The sequence below is a fragment of the Limanda limanda genome, chromosome 17, assembly GCF_963576545.1.
Source record: "Limanda limanda chromosome 17, fLimLim1.1, whole genome shotgun sequence".
Taxonomy (NCBI): domain Eukaryota; kingdom Metazoa; phylum Chordata; class Actinopteri; order Pleuronectiformes; family Pleuronectidae; genus Limanda; species Limanda limanda.
Window position 1 is genome coordinate 7,552,231 of NC_083652.1, and position 21,490 is coordinate 7,573,720.

Here is a 21,490-nt window from a genome sequence, read left to right on the forward strand (position 1 = left end):
CAAGGCTGACGATATAGACAAAAGGCTGCATACCTCTGTTGGAGCAGAATGGGAGCTTAAAGGGAGGCGGTGGAGATTTAACCATTTAATTTTTGCCTTCAGTGGGTTTAAAACACTCATGAAACCAAATAAAACTAGCCCAGGATTTTATGAGCGTGGGGGCCAAGCGGGCGGGGGGATGTGTTTATCAGTGGGGTGTGGACGAGAGGAGCAGAGAAAGAAAAAAAGAGAAAAAAAGATTTAATTTTTACGGGCCATTGAGGTCTTTATGGTGAAGTTAACCCAAGGGTCCTGTGCGGAGGTTGATGTCTCAGCTGCTGCCAGTTCAGGGCGGAGATGAGCAACTATCAGACCCGGCACATGTACAATGACCTCTTTATCAGCCGCCACACACTCTCCCTCTGTCTCAGCTCAGCCTCTATCTCAATCTTCTTCAGTGTTGGTCGCCTGACGTGCACACATCCATCCCACACACACACACACACACACACACACACACACACTACAAATGATGTGAGCGCTCTGTCTTCTGTTAGGGAGGGTTAATTGGGGGAGCGGAGGGGAGGGCAGACAGAGAGGCTGAGTGTTAGGAGGGGGTGCGGGTGAACAGAGGAGCTGCTGTAAAGTGCTCTGATTAGCAGGAGTAATTATACTGCAGCGGTGAAGGCACTGAATGCACACTGGCCACCTTCCACCACTGTGGTAGCCGAGCCACTCGGATGCCACTGTGGGACGTGACGGGGGGGGGGGTGGGATGAACAGGGTAATAAAGAGAAAAGAAGACGGCTATCAGTTTTTTTTATCTTTTCCCTCTCTTGTTCTCGAGGAGAAACACTCGAACAGACGGGAAACACTTAATGCAAATCAACACAGCCCGGACACTGGAGTTGCTCCGGCGCGGACAGGAGAGCCTGAGCCAAACACGCAGGAGGTGTTTTCAATTTCAGATCAAAAGAGGTTCACACATGTGCAGTGTCCAGAGCTAAATGAAAAATGGAGAAGTCAAAACGCACTTGGCAGGAGGAGCGTGCATGTGCCACGTTGGCCTGTCTGTCTGCGTGGAGCAGCCAGCGACTGAGCCTGTACAGTAAGAGTGTGTGTGTGTGTGTGTGTGTGTCCTGTAGTCGGGTGTGGGTGCTCATAGAGGTCACTCAGCGAAACCTGAGCACGAGCAGAAGAAATCCCAGGACTCGTATCGACCCCTCAGCATAGAATACCAGCACAGCACATATGCGGCAGCTCTCTCTGTCTGTTCTTATCTCCGTTCCTTTCTCTCGCCCGCTCCTGTCTCTGTCAGTGTATCGCGTAAATTGACACTCGGTGACAGCTTGATATGAACTGGGGATTTGGGGATTTGGGGATTTGAAAAATGCCCCAATCATATCTTCTTTCCACATGTCGAGGAGAGAGAGAGCGACAGCAGGATCGGAATTAAAAAATATCCACTCACTGACAAAAAAAAGACAGGATGGGAGTATCAGCGAGGCCGCGACCAGCTTGCTGCAGAAAACATATCGGTATGCACAGTCATCGCAGACCACCATGGAAAGCCGGGAAACTTCATCTCCGCCACACGTGACTGCAGCTATTACCCACAGACCCACTGGTGCTATGTGACAGGGCTCCTCTTTCAAACGGGGCGGCCCACAAGGTCACTTATCGTGCCATCTCCATCCGCCACCGTTTTCCGCCGCTAACAGTGCCATCGCTCAGGACCGGGCGGGTCAGAGGTGAGAGCGGCAGCATGGGTGGGCGCTGAACGGCCAGCAATAGGTTGTATTGTGCCCCAACTGTACATCAGATATTTATGATTCATATTTCGGCTGCTCAAAGGGGCCAGATCTGATGTCTGTCAGTTCTGTGGAGCGTTAGCCTTCAGGGTCTTTCAGAGAAAACATGGCTTCCCTCATGAATGCTTACTGAGCAACAGAAGTCTTGAGTGGCTCTTATCTCTGTATAAGTCTTGTTTGAATATGGGTTGAATCTCAGGCCTGGCAAGGCAGAGTTTGCGAGAAGAAGGGAAAAAAGTCATTCCTGCCCTCTCATCATGTAAAAATGTGAAAACCACACTGAAATCTTCTACTGAGCTTGCATTAAAACTTCAGATTGTATCATTCCGGTGATTTGAATACTGTAAGGATGACGTTTGTCACAAATATTGGAGCACAGATGTGGATATTGCACAAGCATTGGTTCTTGTTGGACAGATGGAGAGCAGATGGTTTTGTTTTGAATCATCCTTCTTCTACTACTCAGTCAGGATGACAATGCTAACATGTGGAAGTTCAGCAAGTATAATAATATTCATGTCCAACTCAGATTTACATTAGTTAGCATGTAGGCACCAGCTTACTCACTCAAAACATACAGCTGGGGCTGATGGGAGTGTTGTTCATTCAAACTTTGTTGTAAGATTGTTAAACAGAATTCCATCCTTAATGTGTCCAAACACATGTTTCAAAATGTAAAATTCAACTCCTATCACATTGAGAGCAGGAGTCAAGCAAGCATCAATGTCAGAGGAACTCATCCTCTGGGGATCATGAATATTTCTGTCATATTAACATTGTCAATTAATCCAATAAGTTCGGAGATATCGTGGTCTATAGAAATTTTAAAAAATCAAGACTCACTTTCTTATTTTTTTGTCATGAAATAATTTCCCTGCTGCAAATCAACTTCATTTAAATTTGACCTGAAGGCATTTCCAACATTTTAAATGGTCTTGTTTGTGTTCCAATTTAATGCGATTATATGTATTGATAGTAAACAACCATAACTGGCACCTTTGATGGTGTTTCTGTACTCAGGGAAGGACAGGTGCTAAGTCATTGTCTGTGTTATTAGCCTTTCCTCCACATTATCTACCTCTGCAGCTCTTATCTCTCCTCAGTCCATTTCCCCACTGCCTGTTAATATGCTAATACGGTTTATTGAAAGAGGAACTCCGCGTGGTGCTACCGCTTCCACTCTTCACAACAAGGTGTTTTTCAGCTTCATTAACTTAGATCCAAATGCCCGCCAGTGTCTGAGGCCACGAAATCCCCGACATCTCAGTCCAGTCAGGATTGTGAATACAAATTTCCGACTTAAGACTGAGCCCCAGCATTCATATTAAAAGCTTCCGTTAAAATATTCATTTAAAAAACGATAATGCACACAGGAGATCAATAAATGACCCGGCATTAGCAAACGCTCCTGCTATTAAGAGCTTTCTTTAAAGCATTTAATCACTCCACGACTTAAGTGCCTCTTGGACAAAGTTTGCATAAAAAACTCCAGATGGTAGCAGAAGAGCATCTTCCAAGAACAACCCAAACTGTCTGTTAGGAAAAGATTGCTTAGTTGTGAGCACTGAAAGTGTTGAGCTGTATGTACCATTCTCACGTACATTATATCGCTTTAAGAATAGATAGAATAGGAAAGTGAGAGCAACAATACCTAAGACATCATACCTCCCAGATTTGAGCCTAACAGACCCCCCCCGATGAGGTCGATTTCATGCCTCATCCAACCCGAGACAATTTACAACTTCCTCGGATAGGAAAATAGCTCAACTTTGCTGCTGCACTGCTGCCCTCTGCTTTGTGGGAGAGCTGATTATTCATTGTCTTCGTGTTGACACTGCAGTCGTCTTTGACCTTTATAATGCTAAAGCTTTCAACTTACTGCTATTGGAACATCTGACCAGACCTGACCTCTGACCTCCCCTGTTCCCACACACATGTGAAAGTCACCACTGATATCTGTTTCAAATAGAACCTACATGATGCCTCCAGCACAGATGGCAGCCAGTTTGCAGTTTGTGGCCTTCAGCTGCTCTAATGCGGCTGCGTTCACATATTGCATTTTAGATGTGGTTCTAACAAACTCTGGTCATTAACGCTGGTGGGAACAATCTCATTTGAACTCTGATGTGGACCAAACAACCACAGCAAGAGCGTTCACTTCCTCTTCCACATGTTCAAGCTTTTGCTCTGGTCCAGAGCAGTTAATGAGGATGTGTGAACTTGTTTTTTTTCCCTTTTTCTGTTCAACAAAGAGAGAAAACTTGCATGAGGAAGTTCAGTCTCTGTGTCCTCAAGATCTAGGAAGGCAGTACATTTTGACTGCAGTTATACACATCCCAATAAAGCCGCTTAGAGACATGAACTCAGGAGAATGTCCACACGATTGGATCTGGACTGTCACACTTGAATCCAGAGGATCTTCTACTGTATTATCACATGGGCTCATTTGGACATTATCTAGAGTTTTTACTAGGGGGCTGGACAGAGAAACTCTGGAGAATGTGCGGAGCCTCTTACTCGGACATTTGCGTTTCTCGCACGCAGTCCCTCTGAATAATGTCTGGAGATTATTCAATGCATGTTTGAAATCAGCTGCGTGAAGCAAACCAGGCTACAGAAGCAGTTTGGCTCCGACTCGGGGACCACGCCTTGTAGTTGATCGGATCAAGTTTCCACCACAAACAAACTCATTCAGATGTAATTTGTAATCATATTGGCAGAGCTTCCTGTGAAAGATCCCAGATTTTATTGGTCTATGAAATCTTTGCTTGAGTTTGAGTCTGCCCAAACATCAATATTGTTCAACTGGAGCAAAAAGCATGTTGAAAGACTCTGCAAAAAGCATGTTGAAAGGCTTTGTATATTGTTTGTGGTGCAAACACAAAGCGGATCAATCTCAGGACTTTGCAACCATGGCAATATGGTAAAAGGAGCTGGACATCTGACATAAGAAAAATGAAAGTAGAATGAAGTGACCATGTGTCGCTAGCAACTGTCACCCTCATGATATTAGGTTCAATAAAGGGATTATTTATCAGATCGGGTCAATTTGCAGTGTTGACTAATAACGCTAACAGCAATCATTAAAACGTTTTTGTATTAACTAGAGAAAATAACTCAACTCTTCATTTCTGGTTTAATGTATTGTGACTTACTTTCTGTAACCAGAGCCAATTTTATTTTCTATGATTTCAACTATGATCTTTTTTCTCAATTATAAATTAATAACTGACAATTAAATCACAATGTTTTTTTAGAGCCATTAATCGAAAACTCAAATGTATTCAGTGACCACAAGATAAACAAGAAGGATACTGCAATAATGAGTAGTTACTCCAAATTTGACCAATCGTATAATCATTTAGGTATAGTTTAAATGACAGATGACTTCAGGGTCAAACCTCTTTGGTTGTTTGTAATTAAAGACAGATAAAGTGAAATGGACCAAAACTAGAGACCGTCTCTGCTGCCTCTGGACTGTTGGTGTGTAAGGAACCTGAGCGTGGAGAAGACTTACCGTGACAGACCGAGTCACTGGTGGGCGTGCACTCAGCCAGCTGGGTCTCAGTTTCCTCCTCACAGATGGTGCAGGGCAGGCAGGGTTCCAGGGAGCTCTCCCGGTCCGAGAAGGTTTCGTCGATGCACTCCTCGCACACCGTGTCGTGATCGTGCTCGCACCTCCTGTACACGCCTTGTCCCATCGGGCACACCGTGCACGACTCGCAGCGTCCAGATATGGTGTTGAAGAAGAAGTTGTAGTTGCAGACGCAGATGGCGTCGTTGGAGTCGGTGCAGGGCGTCTCCAGCCGCATCAGACCGGTGCATTCCGTGCACGGGCTGCACTGCTCCGTGTGGCTGTAGTTTCCTGAGAAGGTCTCACCTGCAGACGAAAGGACAGGTTGAAAGAGATGAAAGAAGGGAGAAATGGGAGAATAACAGAGGAAAAGTGGTTAGAAGATGGAGAGAGCAGGGAATATGATGACATAAATGGGGTAAACAGTGACTCTAATGACATTAATCATGTTTACTGCACATCCATTGGAAGGGAGGACACATTGATCCACGGGGCTATTAGTGATTTGTGCTCGAGGACAAGAAAGGTGCTCTTGTTGGGGAGCGAATCCAAAGCCTGCTGCGCTCATTACGATATTGATCTCAGTGTGTTTGTGCTGCACTGAGTAAACTGCTTCAATCTCACTCATGCACAGAGTGGAGTCCGTCCACATGTTTACAGTGATCCACACATGATATAGACCCGTCTTTAATAGTTAGCAAGGGATTTTTTTTTGGAATCTTTTCATTTGCTTGGGCTAAATGTTTGGAAATACTTAATTTATGTTGTTTCAAATTTTTTACTACTAGAATGGCACTCAGCAGTTTGCAGTCCGCTGCCAAGACCCAGCAGTGCCTTTGAATTAAGTCAAACTGCACCAAATTTCACACACTCATGGATATCAGTTCACTAAATAAGCCTGATTGTTCTCATCAAGATCGATTAATCTAATCTTCTAATCCTCCCCAATCTGCAACACAGGTAGCAGCACAGTTCTCTGCCTGTCTGACTGACATCTCTCAGTGAATGTCTGCAAACCACCTGAAAATCTACCTTGACAAGACTGAACTACTTCTCCTTCCAGGGAAAGGCTCTAATCCATGACCTGATTATTACACAACTCCATGTTAGCCCCCACCCAGACTGCTAGGAACCTGGGTGTGACACTCGACAGTGAATTCTCCCTTACTGCCAACATAACTGTAACAACACGTTCCTGTAGATTCATGCTGCATCAACATCAGGAGAACCGTCCCCTTCTCACTCAGAGGGGGGGCGCAGGTTCTGGTCCAGGCTCTGATCATCTCACGACTAGACTATTGCAACTCTCTCCTGACTACTTTTACCTGCTAGTGCCATCCGACCTCTGCAGCTCATCCAGAATGCAACAGCTTGACTGGTCTGTGACCTAAATTCACTCACACAACTCCTCTCCTCCGCTCCCTTCACTGGTTACCAGTGGCTGCCCACATCCATGAAAAAGCAGTAATATGGTACTTACATATAGCGCTTTGTAGTTTGGCTTTCTTGAAGAAAATCGTACTTTCTGGATTTTTGTTGTTCTGGGTTTGTACCATCATGGTTGAATGCATTTATTTTAAGTCGCTTCGGATAAAAGCGTCAGCTAAATGAAATGATTAATTATTCCCTGAGAGAATGGTGAAAATAATGAAAAACACTATGTTCTTGCGATGTTAAAGAAAGTGTAAATAAAAGTGGACCTATACCACATCCTTCCACAAAGTACAGCGGAAATCAATAGTTGTTTTTTGGAAATCATATTTGTGAATTTGTGAAACAAACCAACCGACAGGGGTGAAAACATAACCTCCATGGTGGGGGCATAATGCACAGAATCCCTGTGAAGAAGAATCCCTTCTATGTATATGTGCAATCTGCCTATGTTGAGAACAATTCGACTGATCTACGTCAAACGTCTTAGACGATCACTGCAAAGCTAAGTCGCACAGACCGCTGCAGCTGGTGACAAACCAGTTCACTGCACCAGTACAGTAAAATGCAAACAGGCTGATGTTGAGCAGTTTTAATGTTTACCACGTTCAGCCTCTTTGTTTGCTAACATTTGGTTTTACGGAATGTGGAAAAAAGCTAAAAACAATCTGCCACTTCTGGTTTATGAGAAACATTTGTTAAACCTCCATAGGCTTCAGACTGCAGAGCAGGGCCAATGTAATTCTGCAAATTGATGAAGTCCTTCCTCTATTGTGGTATTAAAAAAAAAACTCTATAATTTTAAGTTTGTGAGCAGAAGCGATAGCAGCTGAGGTGTGGAGAACAGCGTTGAACAGAATGAGGTAATAAGCCGTGCTGACTAACTGCATGCTGCTTTTCAATTACTTCAAACACTTCAGATTTGCTCTTCAGGAACATTTGCATTGGCAGGACTCGGGGGAGTTCGCTCCCGGAGAAGTGATGACCTCAAATTAGCTTATTGTTACACTCAGAGCTCCGACACGGTAATCTATTAATATTGCATATTCATATAGAATTATATTCAGATATAATTGGATGTCTGCTGATTTATGCATAGAGTGGGAGAGGGGGGGGGGGGTGTGTGTCCTGAGAGTGTTTCAGTGGTTGAATGAGGTGAGAGCGGAGTGGAGATGCTGACGGGAGGAAAAAAAAAATCCTACAGCTAAGATTCGCGGCTTCACTGTTCTCCTCAACATGAGAGCAGTCACCTTGCGAGAGCTGCACACAGACGTGGCACAGTCCTTCAGCCACAATCAAACCAAAGCCGCTGAGGTTATATGGAGCATATAGGGGCTGCCAGGGGTGGACTGGCCATCTGGCATACCGGGCATAATCCCGGTGGGCCGTTGACCCAATGTGGGCCGGTCTGGTCCGCTATGTTGTTGTTTTGTTTTTTTTCTCTTCTTCCTCTCTAAATGCCCTCCAATTGGGCCGGCCAATTGGCTACAGAGGGCTAGCAGTGTGTTGCCAGCATCGACACATATTATTGGTCTATTGTTTGTCATTGTCAATCAATCATGGGCTGACAGGCTCAGAGAGCCCTGACAGTGCTGTCAATCACAACACAAACCGGGGGCGGGGGGGGCGGGACCTCATGGCATTGGCGGGGGGAGTCGCGGGACGGGCTGCTGCTGAGACAGAAACTTAACTTAATGGATAATAAGAGTAAAAAAACGCCCGGGTGGCGCTGAGAAGCATCGGGAAAAAAAGCTGAAGTCTCTGGAGGTGGAGGCTGCTAAATGTGCCAAACTGACGGACCTATGTGGTGCCGGGTTCACCAGCCCAGCAGCAGCAGGTGCGCCGGGAGACGAGCGAGGAGGACTCGACAATGATGAGCGAGTGGAGGCAGACATGTGAGCGCGCATTTTCAATTTTCAATACATTCTCCAAACTGGCTCGTTACTTGAGCAGCGGAGGTTGGCGTCGCACGCCTCTACCCACGGCGCACCCCCCCCCCCCTCTCTCTCTCTCTCTCTCTCTCTCTCTCTCTCTCTCTCTCTCTCTCTCTCTCTCTCTCTCTCTCTCTCTCTCTCTCTCTCACTGCCCCCTCCCTCCTTAGATGTGCAGGTCCGGCGGGGGGGGGGGGGGGGGGGGGGTCAGCGCGAGAGGTTGGTCTATCCCTCCGCAGGTTCACCTTCAGAAATCTTGTTACGACTTTTACTTCCTCTAGAATAGAGATAGTGTCTTATTTTGTGTGCCTATAGTATAGTGGTTATACTGTGGTTTATTAATGTTCTTGGGCAGACACAAGAGGCACTTGTTTATAGTTAATTAGAAGTTCAGATGCACTGGTCCATTACTATTTGAACCTCAGCATCTAGGGTTCAAAATTGGTAAAATTATACATTATATGCATATTGTTGATGTAATTTTTCAGTCAGTTGAGATAAATCTTGAGGAGAAACATTTTGGGTTGTTTTGTGTCTGTATAGACCTACTATAAAAAGCACTTTGCATTTTTAATTTTAGTTCTTGTACTTTTGATACTTAAGTACATTTCAACACCAGATACTTTTGATACTTAAGTACTTTTAATATGAGCTACTTTAAGACATTTAGAAGACATAAGTTACGACAATTTAATGGCAGATGTGCTCGGCTAATTATGTGGGCCGGTCTGAGCCAAAAAATGCCCGGGCCGTTTTGTTCTCCCAGTCCAGCCCTGGGGGCGGCTGTGGCTGAGGGGTAGAGTGGTCATCCTCCAACCTGAAGGTCGGCAGTTCGATCCCCAGTCTGACCCATCTGCATGCCGAAGGGTCCTTGGGCAAGATGCTGAACCCTGAATTGCCCCCCATAGAATAACTAAGTGCTGCAAATAAATGCACTGTATGAACGTGTGTGTGAATGGGTGAATGCAAAACTGTACTGTAAAGCGCTTTGAGTGGTCATCAAGATTAGAAAAGCGCTATATAAATACAAAACCATTAAACCATATGGCAAAAATCCCTTCTGCACAGAAACCATTAGAAGGGCTTGCAATGTGCAGCTGGAGGTTTGGTATCCATTCATCCGGCGTTAAAGTTTACGAACATGTGATAATGAGACAAGAACACGTGTCAAAACAGCTTTGTAGTTTAATTACCAGCACAGTTTGTCCCTTTCACCCTTCATCTCACACGATGAAATATTCAGCAAGTTTACACTCGTTAGAATCTCCTGTGTGATGAGACGCTCATCGACTTACACTGAAATAAATCATGGGTGTAACTCTAAATATGTGTTCCACACGTTGTGAACAGTTCTGCATTTGCATATGTCTCTCAGTGTGTGTGTGTGTGTGTGTGTGTGTGTGTGTTTGCCATGCACACTTTTGCGTGGGAGCCGTGTTGAGCAACAGCTTATTGTCAGTGTGAAAAGCCCTGCAGCAATGTCCCAGAACTTGCTTGTGCACTGTGCGGCACTGGTGAGTAAACACTGGCACAGACTGGAGCTCTAAGCACCTTGTAAACAGCAGCGCAGCTAAGAGTCCTGACGATGAAGGCTGTCACATGACACCGGCAGGCTGAGCGGGGCGGGTACACCCAGGTAATGTTACAGAGACGGGAGAGGAGGCAGGCCACTGAGCGGCTGCTTGATTTGCTCCAACGAACCTCTAGACTGTTTGACACAACGCAATCGGAAGCAGGCGCTTGCGGGTGGTCTGGTGCTCAAATCCCAACCCCAGTGTAAAAAGCATGATTTAGTGGTCAGAGCGTAGAGGAAGTGCTGATGTACGACTGGAAGGGGAAGGGTCACGGGGGAGATGTGGCAGTAAGAGGGAGGTGAAGTGAGTTGAGTTTCCTCCTCAGGTAGACACGAACACCAGCACGTCCAGAGTCCTTTCATCACCTTTTGCTCTTATTAGCCAGCGGTGACTTGTGGCGGGTGCCTGGAGGCAGAGATGATAGAGGAGGGTGACACCGGCTGAGCGGCCCCAGGACCCCCGACATACAGCAGACCCCCGGGGTCAATGATTATTTGAATTTCCTAAAGCTCTGAGGCCTTTGTTTGGTTTGCAGTCAGGCTCGGCCAGTGAAGCTCTCCTCCTCATTCATTTCAATTATCCCACAGCGAGCAGGCTCCCTTGCTAATTTTAACTTGCATGCTTGAGCCCCCCCCTTGCAGTCTCTGTGTGTAAACACGTCTAAATGCGACCATATGCACCGTGTGATGAACGGGCACGGGATGAAAGTGAGTGGGTTGTGCGAATGCGTGTGTGCGTGTGTGTGTGTGTGTGTGTGCGTGTGATTTACGTGTCATCTGGGACACACAAGAAGAGCGTTGAGGCCATCAGGATTGTTCTCTTTAATAAAATATGACATATTTTTCTAATTGTCCCCAATCGAGCGATGATCAGTGCAGCACAGAGTTTTTCAGTCGGGCCGTAAAAACTCTCATTGGTAAAGGGAGATGTGGCTGTGTGTGGGGGGGGGGGGGGGGGGGATGCACTTAAAATATGTCACTTCAGCCTGTGAACATCCCCCCCTCAAACACTGATGCGTTTCAGCCCCATTAGTGACATCAATAATGTACCTCTGGACGGCCTTCAAACTGCCCCATGATCTTCACAATCAGCAGTTTAGGTGTAAGCTCTTAGAGAGGACAGACATTTTTTTCCCGCGTCTCAGCAGAGACACGACGCTTTTCTTCCCACCTGAATGGCTGACCTTCTTGCTGACTGGATGAATTATCACTATTTGGAAAGCTGCTCTAAAACTTGATTTGTCTTTTACAACACGAATGACGTCTGTGTTTAATTAGGGCCCTGCCTCGTTGCTCCACATAGACCTCCAGATTTGAAACAGGTGTTTGAGGATATTACCAGAGTTATTAAGAGGTGAGAGGAGGCTCTAATTTAACAATGAACATTTCCTTTTGCCTCCTGTTGTACTCTGCTTTTGTTTTTTCTTTTGCCTTGTTAGAGCAAAGACTGTCTTTCTGCAACAAATGAGCCCAAAGGTCATCTGTGCAAGTGGCTCATTATGACCCGTGTAGTTAGGTGTCACGGTGGCTGTAGTAATTATGACGGGAGCAAAGGGAGGATGTCAGGTGACGAATAGAGCAACAAAGTCCCTGTAAGGAGGTTGGGGTGCATGGATAGGTCAGGAAAACATCTGTTCCCATGAAATCCAAGACCATTCCACAATCTTAACCACGTCTTTATTAGTGGAACAATAAAATATTACGTCCAACCTTCAGGAAATGTAGAACCTAACCAATGTTACCATGAAAACGAAAAGGTCCGTTGTAGGATGCTTCAACAAGGACAGATTTCTGTACAAGCATCTCTATGGTTTAGCTCCCTTGGACGCAAATGGGATTTTTGCCTTGGGTTTTAAGATGCTCTCACATTTTGTTTAAAATAATCGCTGCAATTGAGCAACACATTATACAATCGCCACGAGTTAGAAGCTAATGTTGGGCTCTATCCAAACACTACACCTCTATCATACCGCTTCCAACTTCTAATTTCATTTGGTGTTTAAGTAACTGATAGTATAAACATAACACGTTTTGCCTTATTGTTGTGATGATGGCGACAACGTTTGTCGTCTCATTTCATGTACTTCATGTCTCATAAAGAAACGTGAACAATCCTTGGACTTGTATCGGACGGCGACCACAGACCATATTTCCAGGTTTTAAGACTTATTCCTGCAGTTCTGTATCTGGTCCGCCCCCTCTGTCCTATCTATGGTACTACGAGTGATCTATATAGTCATTCAAGTTGGAGGACTCGTTATGGAGAGTCATGTAGGGAAGAAATGTCCTTCGCAACTGTAGTGGAAAATTTGACTGTTCCTGTAGTGCCTGTAAACACAACACAGGTACAAATGTATTTGATCATAAGTTCTTCTGTTTTCATCTGCATCAAGTGACCAGGCTTCATATGAGTCATTGAATGTGTTTGTGTTTCCCGAAACTTTCTCTAAAAATCTATTGTTGGAGATCATGTCTAGACACTGTCTAGTCAAAGTTCCTGTTTCAAATGCTGTATCTTAAGTTTCTTTATGATGTTATCGATGCTGTGATCAGATGATCTGCCTGTCCACGTGTGCTGTTCATGTGTTTGTGTAAAGTCCCTCTGAGTGTTTTGAGGAACTCGGGGGGGGGTGCTTCTTAACTGCCATTTCCTGAGTGTTTTCTTCACACTCTCAAGCAGACAGCCTTGCTCTCAGTTTGATTTGTGTCCGAGGCCTCGTAATTAAAGACAGACTAACTGTTTGTTTGATTCACTCTTTATACCTGACGACTATGTAAAATTGCCATAACACAACAAAGGAAAAAAATCTCCATTTCCACCTTCTTTAACCACAATGATGCAAAGTTGGAAGCGATTCTTGGTGCTCTGCTTCTGCCTTCATGAGATGAGGCTGTGATTCTTTTTTTCTTCCTCCTTTAAATCCCCAGTGAGCCCTGTTCCAGTCGGGCCAGCAGGGCTAATCTTAAACGCTACATTGACTCATGGGGTCCCGCCTTTTTCTCTCAGATCTTAAGACAGTTTGTGGGGCAATTTTTTTTTTTCTTTCTGAATGGTTCACTAAGTGAGGCAGGTCCAGTTTGTCTTGTCTCCCATGACAGCTGAGAAAAGTGGAAGAGACTGATAAATATTTCAGCAGTGCTGACGCTGGCACTCTTCCGAGCCAGGACCGCGGTGGAGGGGGATCCCACAGGCAGGAAGTGGGGAATCCAGGGGGGCTGGTGGTAAATAAAGATTCACCCATATTTACCATGAAACAGGAAATGGATGTGCTGAATTCTTCTCTTCAATTATTCATTTCTGCACTTTAGTAAATGTATTCATAGCTTTTTTCGTTTTTCAGGTATAAGGTCAACGTTTCAGCATCTAACTTCCATATAAATCCCACTCGGCCTTATTTAGCTGTATGTGCTCCTGTGGGCCTCAGATACATTAAGGTTTTATATGCTGAGACGGAAAAAAACAATAGTGAAACAGACAAAAATGCACTCTGCACCGGAAACCTCCAGGGTATTTGACCTATCGGGGAATATTTTTCAAGATACAGAGATGACGATTTAAAGGAAAAACCTCAATACATGAGGGGAGAGACATAAGAAATGCAAATGTGCCACACAGGTGTGACAAAGCGGTTATCATCGAATCATTCTGTGGGGAACGTTTAAAAATGCTGAGCGGGCCTGGTTGATTCTGATGAACCAAGACAGCAAGAAGAGGAGATGTAAGTGACTTTGAAAGGTTGGTTGTCGGGGCAGAGATGGAAGGAGCTCCAGTCACACAGACTGCTCAGCTGGCTGGTGTTTCAGAAGGAACAGTGACCAAAGGGACATCTGCATGTAGATCTAAAAACAGTGGAGCAACTCCTCCTCAGGTGACTGGGAATGACAGTGTCGGACGTGATCAGACTGTGTCAGCGAGAACCGTTCAACCACAATTACAGAGAGAGGGATTTTATTGAAAGGCTACAGTACATAAACCCCTCATTACAAAGAAGAATGCAAAAACTACAGAGAAGTGGTCAGAAGAGTCATCTTGACCATACGCTTTACGTGTGGGCGAGTGCATGAATTACGTACCACAACTCGACGGTAAAGGCCTGAGTTTTTGAGCCCGTAGAGAGAGGGCGGATTCAGTGGCTCTGTTATCTTACGAGCAGCCATTTTTTCTGCCATGGTTTGATTCCACTTGTCCCCTGAGAGGGAAGGACCACTGCAAATGAAACTTTTCCTGAGTGATCACCTACACCTATAGCTTTTTATGACACATTTCTATCCTGATGGGATACAATGAATCATACTTTGGTATTCGCAGTCAACAGATCCCAACACATTTGAACGCACATGTGTCAGGTTACATTTATACTAAGACGTTCTCATTAGAAAACAGCATTTTCCATATTGGTCCTTGATCTCAATCTTTACAAGCGTTTTAGCTCCATTACCGTCCATAGTATAACAACTGAAAACCCATGTGACCATTAACGTCCACTGGGCTGTGGGTGCCTCTGTAAGGAAGCAGATTGTTTACTCATACTAACATCAAATACTATGAGAGAACAGCAATTATAAAGGTAGGATGAGGGATTTCTTATTTTGGACTGACAATGAGGTGGAACTGTTACTGACAGTGTAGCTGATTTCGGAAATGGACTGACTTCCAGATAATCTGCAGACATTCTTCAAAGAGGCTGTATGTGAGAATACAAATGCACAGAAAGTGAGAGGCTCTGGACTTTCTTCCAGGTTTATACCGGCGTTTTTTCAGTCACGCTACAAATGCTAAACTGAAAAAAGAAAACAACTATATCAGGATAGCAAACACGGACGAAGATGTCACTGCCCCAAACGTCCTGCCTGCCGCATCTATACAACTGAACACTCTGGAGATTTCTGTGCTATTCTGAACATGTTTGACCAGAGTATCTCCTGCTGTGTTGTTCATGTGTGAAAGGCAAACTGCAGAGAATCTCAAGAGCCATATAATGTCTAGAAATGTCTTCAGTAGTAACAACATATTTACCCTCAATCCTGGCAGTCGAGTCGTGACTGATAGAAAAACTAATTATGAAGCAAATCTAGGTGACAGCACCGCCATTCTCAAACCAGACTACAACACAGCCCTGGGAGATTCACAATAAAACGGGACCAGCAGCCTTTCAAAACGCTTTTCATGCGCTTAAAAAAGTGTGGATGTCACGCGTAAAAAGACAATGATGCGTTTTAAAACTAAAAGACAATAGTGTGGATGCAGCCTTAGACAGCGCTTTCCAGCACCATCATTAAAAACGCCAAACAGGGGAACATCTTTCAGAAGAACAGTGTCCCTCTCCTCTAGTGGACTTGCAGAATCAGTGCCAAGGTGCACGGAGGCTCTTTTGGCAGCACACGGCAGCACGACACCTTCCCAAGACAATTTATGTCGGTGTTTCCATTAATTGTTTCACCCGTCTGCAGTTGTTCACTGTTCGAGGCACAATAGGTTTTTCAATATTTTTTTAATACGCTTTAATTAGCCAGATCAAATGAGTAAAGCTGCTTTGATGTAACAGTATGCATGATGAATGAGCCGATCTTGCCCTTTGGAGCCTGGCTCTCTAATACCTTTTTATCGGCTAATACAGACGATGAGTCATAGCAACAGGGAGAGGGAGGAGGGGGAGGAGGGGGAGAAGGAGGGGGTGGTTGCGTTGCTGGCTGAGAGAGAGGCAACTACAGGATGGAGAAAAGAGGAGACACGACGAGGGATTCACTTGTGTGGAGGGGCGGGTGGGGTGGGGGGGGGGTGAGTGAGTGAAGCAAAAAAAAAGAAAAAAAGAAATACTCATCACAATTACAGTCCTGAAGGGCCGACCCAGTTTATGAGGAAAACAGAGCTGCAGTGTAACAGCTACACATCGTCTGCTGTTGTTTACGGCAGGAAAAGGAAAAAGGAATATCACATGCTAGAACTAATTCCTCCTGATGTCAACGCAAAGATAAAAGTCCAGACAATCATGAAGCTGCGGCGTGTTTCTTCACAAAATCCAGAATCTACTCAACCAATTTCCTGCTCCAGTCGATCATATCCATATTGTTTGATGATGACATTTAACAGTGTTTTCCTCCATTTCTCTTTATCCCCCTTATCCTCCACACATTTTTGTCAATTAAGTCAGCTGCTTTTTTGTTTCTACTGCGTCAATGTCGCACTTTGACTCTCAGCCCTTCCACGCATTACTGTGGGTCTCGAATTCCTTTATGCGGAAGAATAAGACCTTCAAAGGGTTGAATAAAGCCAGACTTGAGTTTCTTGATTCCATAACATAACATGGAAATAAGCATCTGTTGTGAAAATAAGTTCAAAGATAATCAGACAACGTGTTTGCTTTGGACAAAAACGTTCCCATCAGGCTGGAAGCGTTCCTGGAGAATTGGATTGAATCCCTCATGAGGACATCCGGTTGATATCAATGTGTTCTGCTTCAGCAGTTCTTGTATTCAGCCCCACAGCGTTTACATGTTTTGTCGGGATAAATCATTGCAACCTGTCAATGCTTGACACAGAGCTGAATCCGACCACATGCTTGTTTCGGATGTCTGCTCCGTCAAAGCCTCCAACACGCCACAATCAGCACGTGTGATCGACAGAGAAGAAAAGGAAGCACCCGCAGAGACTCAAACCAGCAGGTGTGATACATTTGTCTCGCTGCAGTTCCTCGCCTCCTCCTGAACTAAATGCGTCGACGGCCGTGACCTTTTACTTTGACGTTTACTTTGCGCCCTGACAAAGTTACAGACCAGCATCTTAAAGGGCAAAAAGAGCTGCAGGGACCCCGATGCAGAAAGACTCCTGAATTGAGGAAGAACACATTTGCAGCAACGACTCTTCTTTTTTGTCTTTGTCTTCTTCTTCTTCTCTGAGATGTTGCAGCGTTGGCCTCTCTCCCAGCTCTGCAGTGTAGAGCGATGGCTAATGGTTCACAGACTGAACAGAGTTGTAAGCGAACACATTTGGAGCCACTTACAAGCATCAAACGTGTGAATTCCTGCCTCAATTCTCGGGACTGTTGATAAATGAAAAGCAGAAACTTTGCACAAATGACCAAAGTGGACAATAGAAGTTTGTGTTGGCTTTTTCGCTGCTCTTATTTGAGGTTCAGGGACTGAGCTGCCATTAAAACCAAAGAAGGTGAAGCTGGATGTATAGATGATATAAGAGCAGAGACTTTGCATTAGTCAGGCGTGAGCGTGTCCTGGTGGTGAGGGTGAAGAGTTTTGCAGCTGTGCAACATCTTGTGTACATATTTGTCTCCATGTTATTGATTGTTTCCAGATTTTATTTAATCATTTTAGGTATGACAAATTTCAGGAAGTGTAATTTCTGCATTGTCAGGTTTTAGCATTCCGGTGTGAGAAGTTGCTTGTCGGATCTATTAAAGGGCCAGCTCACCCAAATCATCGAAATATGAAACATATTTTGACCACATGTTGAACAGTTTTTATTGGAACCACATTGAAGTAAGATGAAAGTTGACGTTGGTGTAATTTCTAATGTAATTTTATGATGGTGTGAAGACCACAAACGGGGTTGGGACCACAAACTTCAGATATTGCACAACCTCCAATGTAGAAAAAGTATTTCAAACTTTCTAATAAGACACCTGTCATAGAAGTCAAAAGATGAAAAGATAACCCTAACACACTAAAACATACATTTAATACCAGATAATTGGTCCTCCCCGGCAACACAGCTTTATAGCCCTTTTTTCTCTCTGTTACTATCTCTTCATCATCTCATGTTGGATTGAGGGCAGACTGGACGCCACAGTGACTCTCTGGCGCCTCTCGTGGGGCCCTTTGCTGCCTGAGGTCCTCTCTTCCCCCATCTTTCTTGTCTATCTCTCCACTGGCAATGTCAATAAAAGATAAACGAGCAAACTAAGCAATAAAAGATAAAATCATGCTTGTAATTTTTAGAGGGTAAGGCAGTAAAGTGGGTGTTTTTTATAACCTGGCAACCTAGATGTTGTTTCTATTACGGGCTAATAACTGATCTTTTAAGTCATAATGTATGTACACACTTTAACCTCAAGCCATTTTTAGAACGTATGACCCATCTACAAAGTGGTACCCACGTGTTCCTGACCAGAATTGACGGCAGCTGACGTTCTTCATTTGAACAGTTTCGAGTTAGATCCCTTCAGTGCATACACGTGTGTCATATCCATGCAGTAAAATCTCCACTCACTGTCCAAACACTGGGCGCACAGGGTCTGAGTGGCTCCACATCTCCTGGCCACGCCCTCTCCAGGTGGACACTCCAGGCAGCACTCCCCGGCCCTTGTGAACTGGCCGGAGTCACAGGGGAGCCGCTGCACCGCCCGCTCCGTCTTGGCCGACGCCACTGACGCCACCTGGCAGCACAGTAGAAATATGTCAGAGGGGCATGTAGGTCCCACACACATTTACAGAGGGTAGACACAAACTTTCACACATACAAAACATCACAGAGTGGGTCTATACACAGCAAAACAAATTGATGAAAATCGCTGCCAGGTGTCCAACCTGTTACTTTAGTCCAGCCGCTCTCAGGATTAATCATAAATCATGCTGTCTCAACCCATACCCTATTAGACACACTCTGCAGCGGGCAGTCATATAAATTGTCCTAATAGTTCCCCTGAAGGCACATCAGCTCTAATATAGTAAACGTACAACATCCTCCAGTTACCACAGGCTCATGTGTGGAGCACATTATTCACATGCCCGTCCTGATTACTGTGTAAAGGTGAGAGTGGCTGTGAACATCAGCCTCTGCTTCCCATCACCATGGACACACACACACACACACACACACACACACACACAGACATGCATGTACCTCTGCACTTGTGAGGACTTGCAATAAAGTATTTCCTCCAAATGCCCGACCCCCAAGGCCAACATTATGCTTGAAGTTCACAGAGACAAAATTCACTCTCACTGGATTCACTGAGCCAATAAAGTTGGATTTGCATTGGATCAGACTCTTTTCTATAATGCTCTCAAAATAGTTTAGTGTAACTTTGAATACACGTGTACTTCCTATCACATATTGCATTGTATGTAGCCGTACAGCCGTCTCTCTGTCTCCTTCCTCTCATGTTGCATTTTGCCACTACACTCTGATATGAATGCCACGCATGCTGGCAAAAGAACTGAGGCCTTGTCTCTGTGTGTGTGTGTGTGTGTGTGTGTGTGTGTGTGTGTGTGTGTGTGTGTGTGTGTGTGTGTGTGTGTGTGTGTGTGTGTGTGTGTGTGTGTGTGCGTAAGTGTGTGCGTAAGTGTGTGCGTAAGTGCGCAACAATGTCAAATAAAAGGAATTCATATCCAGACATTTCAGAACAAAGAAAATCATTATACTGAATCACTTTCATGTCCTGTGGCTTTTTGTTATACAACGAGCAAAAAGCTCATTTCCACTTAATTCACATTTGCTGAGACATCAATTCAAACTTTTCTGTCACTCTCTCCCTCCTTCCCTCCCTCACTCCCTCCCTCACCTCTCTTTGGTCCCTGCTTTCATTCACAAGCAGATGTACTGAGCAGCCACCAGCTCCTTCTCTCCCCCTCTCTCCCGCTCTCTCTCTCTCTCTCTCTCTCTCTCTCTCTCTCTCTCTCTCTCTCTCTCTCTCTCTCTCTCTCTCTCTCTCTCTCTCTATCATTCTCCTTCCTCTGGCTCAATATGTCCCCCTCTCTGTCATTCCACGTTTTACATTTCTCATCCTCCTCACTCCTCCTGACTTTATCTCAACATTTTCTGCACGAACATCAGGTTTAGAGTTAAAATCGGGCTGACAGACGCATTCCCTCCTGCAAAAAGCAAATGAATATTGGATGCAGCCTCCAAAACCTCCAGAAGAAGAGATCTCTCTGCACCAACCCCCCCCCCCCCCCCTCTCTCTCTTCCCCTGACACCTCCCTGGATTTGAACTCAAAACGCAGATTAATGTCACATTCTGTCGGGGGGGGGGGGGATTCGCTGCAGCATCCCCGGGACACACGCACGATGACCCGGCAGTTGTACGTTGGTTTTTGCACTTTCCCCCAATTTCACGGTCAATTGGAGAGTTGATTTCTAAATTTAATTCCAACCCGAAAGTGCAGCCGACCGTCTCCGACCCCTCGCAAGCAGCTGTCATAACAGGGTGTCCCCTCACTGTTCACACGAGCACTGGGAGACCAGCTGCTGTGGACACATACCAGCAGGACGCACTGGGAGCAGGAGGATGTGCGCTCCGCTCTGCGCTTCGCCACCAGCCTTTCTGCAACTTTTCTCATGAAGCTGCAGCATCTTCACCTCTTCCTCCTCGTATCTGTGCCAAACTGGGTCATTAATAGGCAACTGTTTACGTCTGGAGCCAGTGCGCATCAGACTGGATGTCCTGGATGCAGCCGAATACGAAGCTGAAATTTCAATATCTCATTAAAGTAATCCTAGAGCCGCGCTGTCTCTAACTTTTCCTCCCAGGATGGAGACCAGGAGAGGAAGGCGTGGGTGCTGGAGTGAGGGTGCGTGTGAGGGCATGTGTGTGCGCGCAACACTGGAGGGGAAATGATTATAATCATACAAATAGGGATTTGGCAGCTCGGAGCACCTGCGTGTTTAGCAGGGGGGGGGGGGACAACACACCGGTCCAAACAGGTGATCACAGAGGAAGACACCACAGAGCCACAGAAATATGCCACAGCCATGACGCAGAAGATGGCACGAAGAAGTGTGAGATTAGGAAAAGTCACCACTAAAGTCCGTGCAGTGGATTTGTAGAGGGGTATTACTGCAATTACTGCAGTAGGAATATTACAGGGGGATATTTCGAAAAGAATAACACAAAGTGTGTAAAACTCACTGACAGCAGCAAAGACAGTAATTACAGAGGACTCACCAGAGCGCACCAAATCACCAGCGGGAAGGTAGTAGTCATCCTGCGTCGCCTGCTGGAGTCACACACAACAGATCATGTGCAGGGAGCAGGCAGCGCTATGAGGAGGAAGAGGAGGAGGAGGAGGAGGAGGAAGAGGAGAAGGAGGAGAGCCGCTCAGCAGGAGAGTTCATGTTAATCCCAGCACCACAGATTTTTTTCTGAATTTTTTTTTTTATCAATGAGTCCGCGCCGTCACGCGTCTGCCCGGGACCTCTGGAGTGTACAAGTCAATGCGACTGCCGGTGCATCCG

General features: G+C 45.3%; 1 protein-coding gene across 1 annotated transcript in view; it reads right to left on the minus strand.

Annotated features, from left to right (window-relative positions):
- The window catches only part of ngfra (nerve growth factor receptor a (TNFR superfamily, member 16)), a 32,994-nt gene extending 11,755 nt beyond the window's left edge, over positions 1–21,239 (minus strand). The window contains exons 1-3 of the mRNA XM_061090202.1: positions 21,201–21,239; positions 18,524–18,689; positions 5,308–5,670 (exon numbers count right to left, since the gene is read on the minus strand). Of these exons, the coding sequence (XP_060946185.1) occupies positions 5,308–5,670; positions 18,524–18,689; positions 21,201–21,239 (568 nt within the window). The remainder of the gene's footprint in view (positions 1–5,307; positions 5,671–18,523; positions 18,690–21,200) is intronic.
- Between the last annotated feature and the right edge of the window lie 251 nt (positions 21,240–21,490).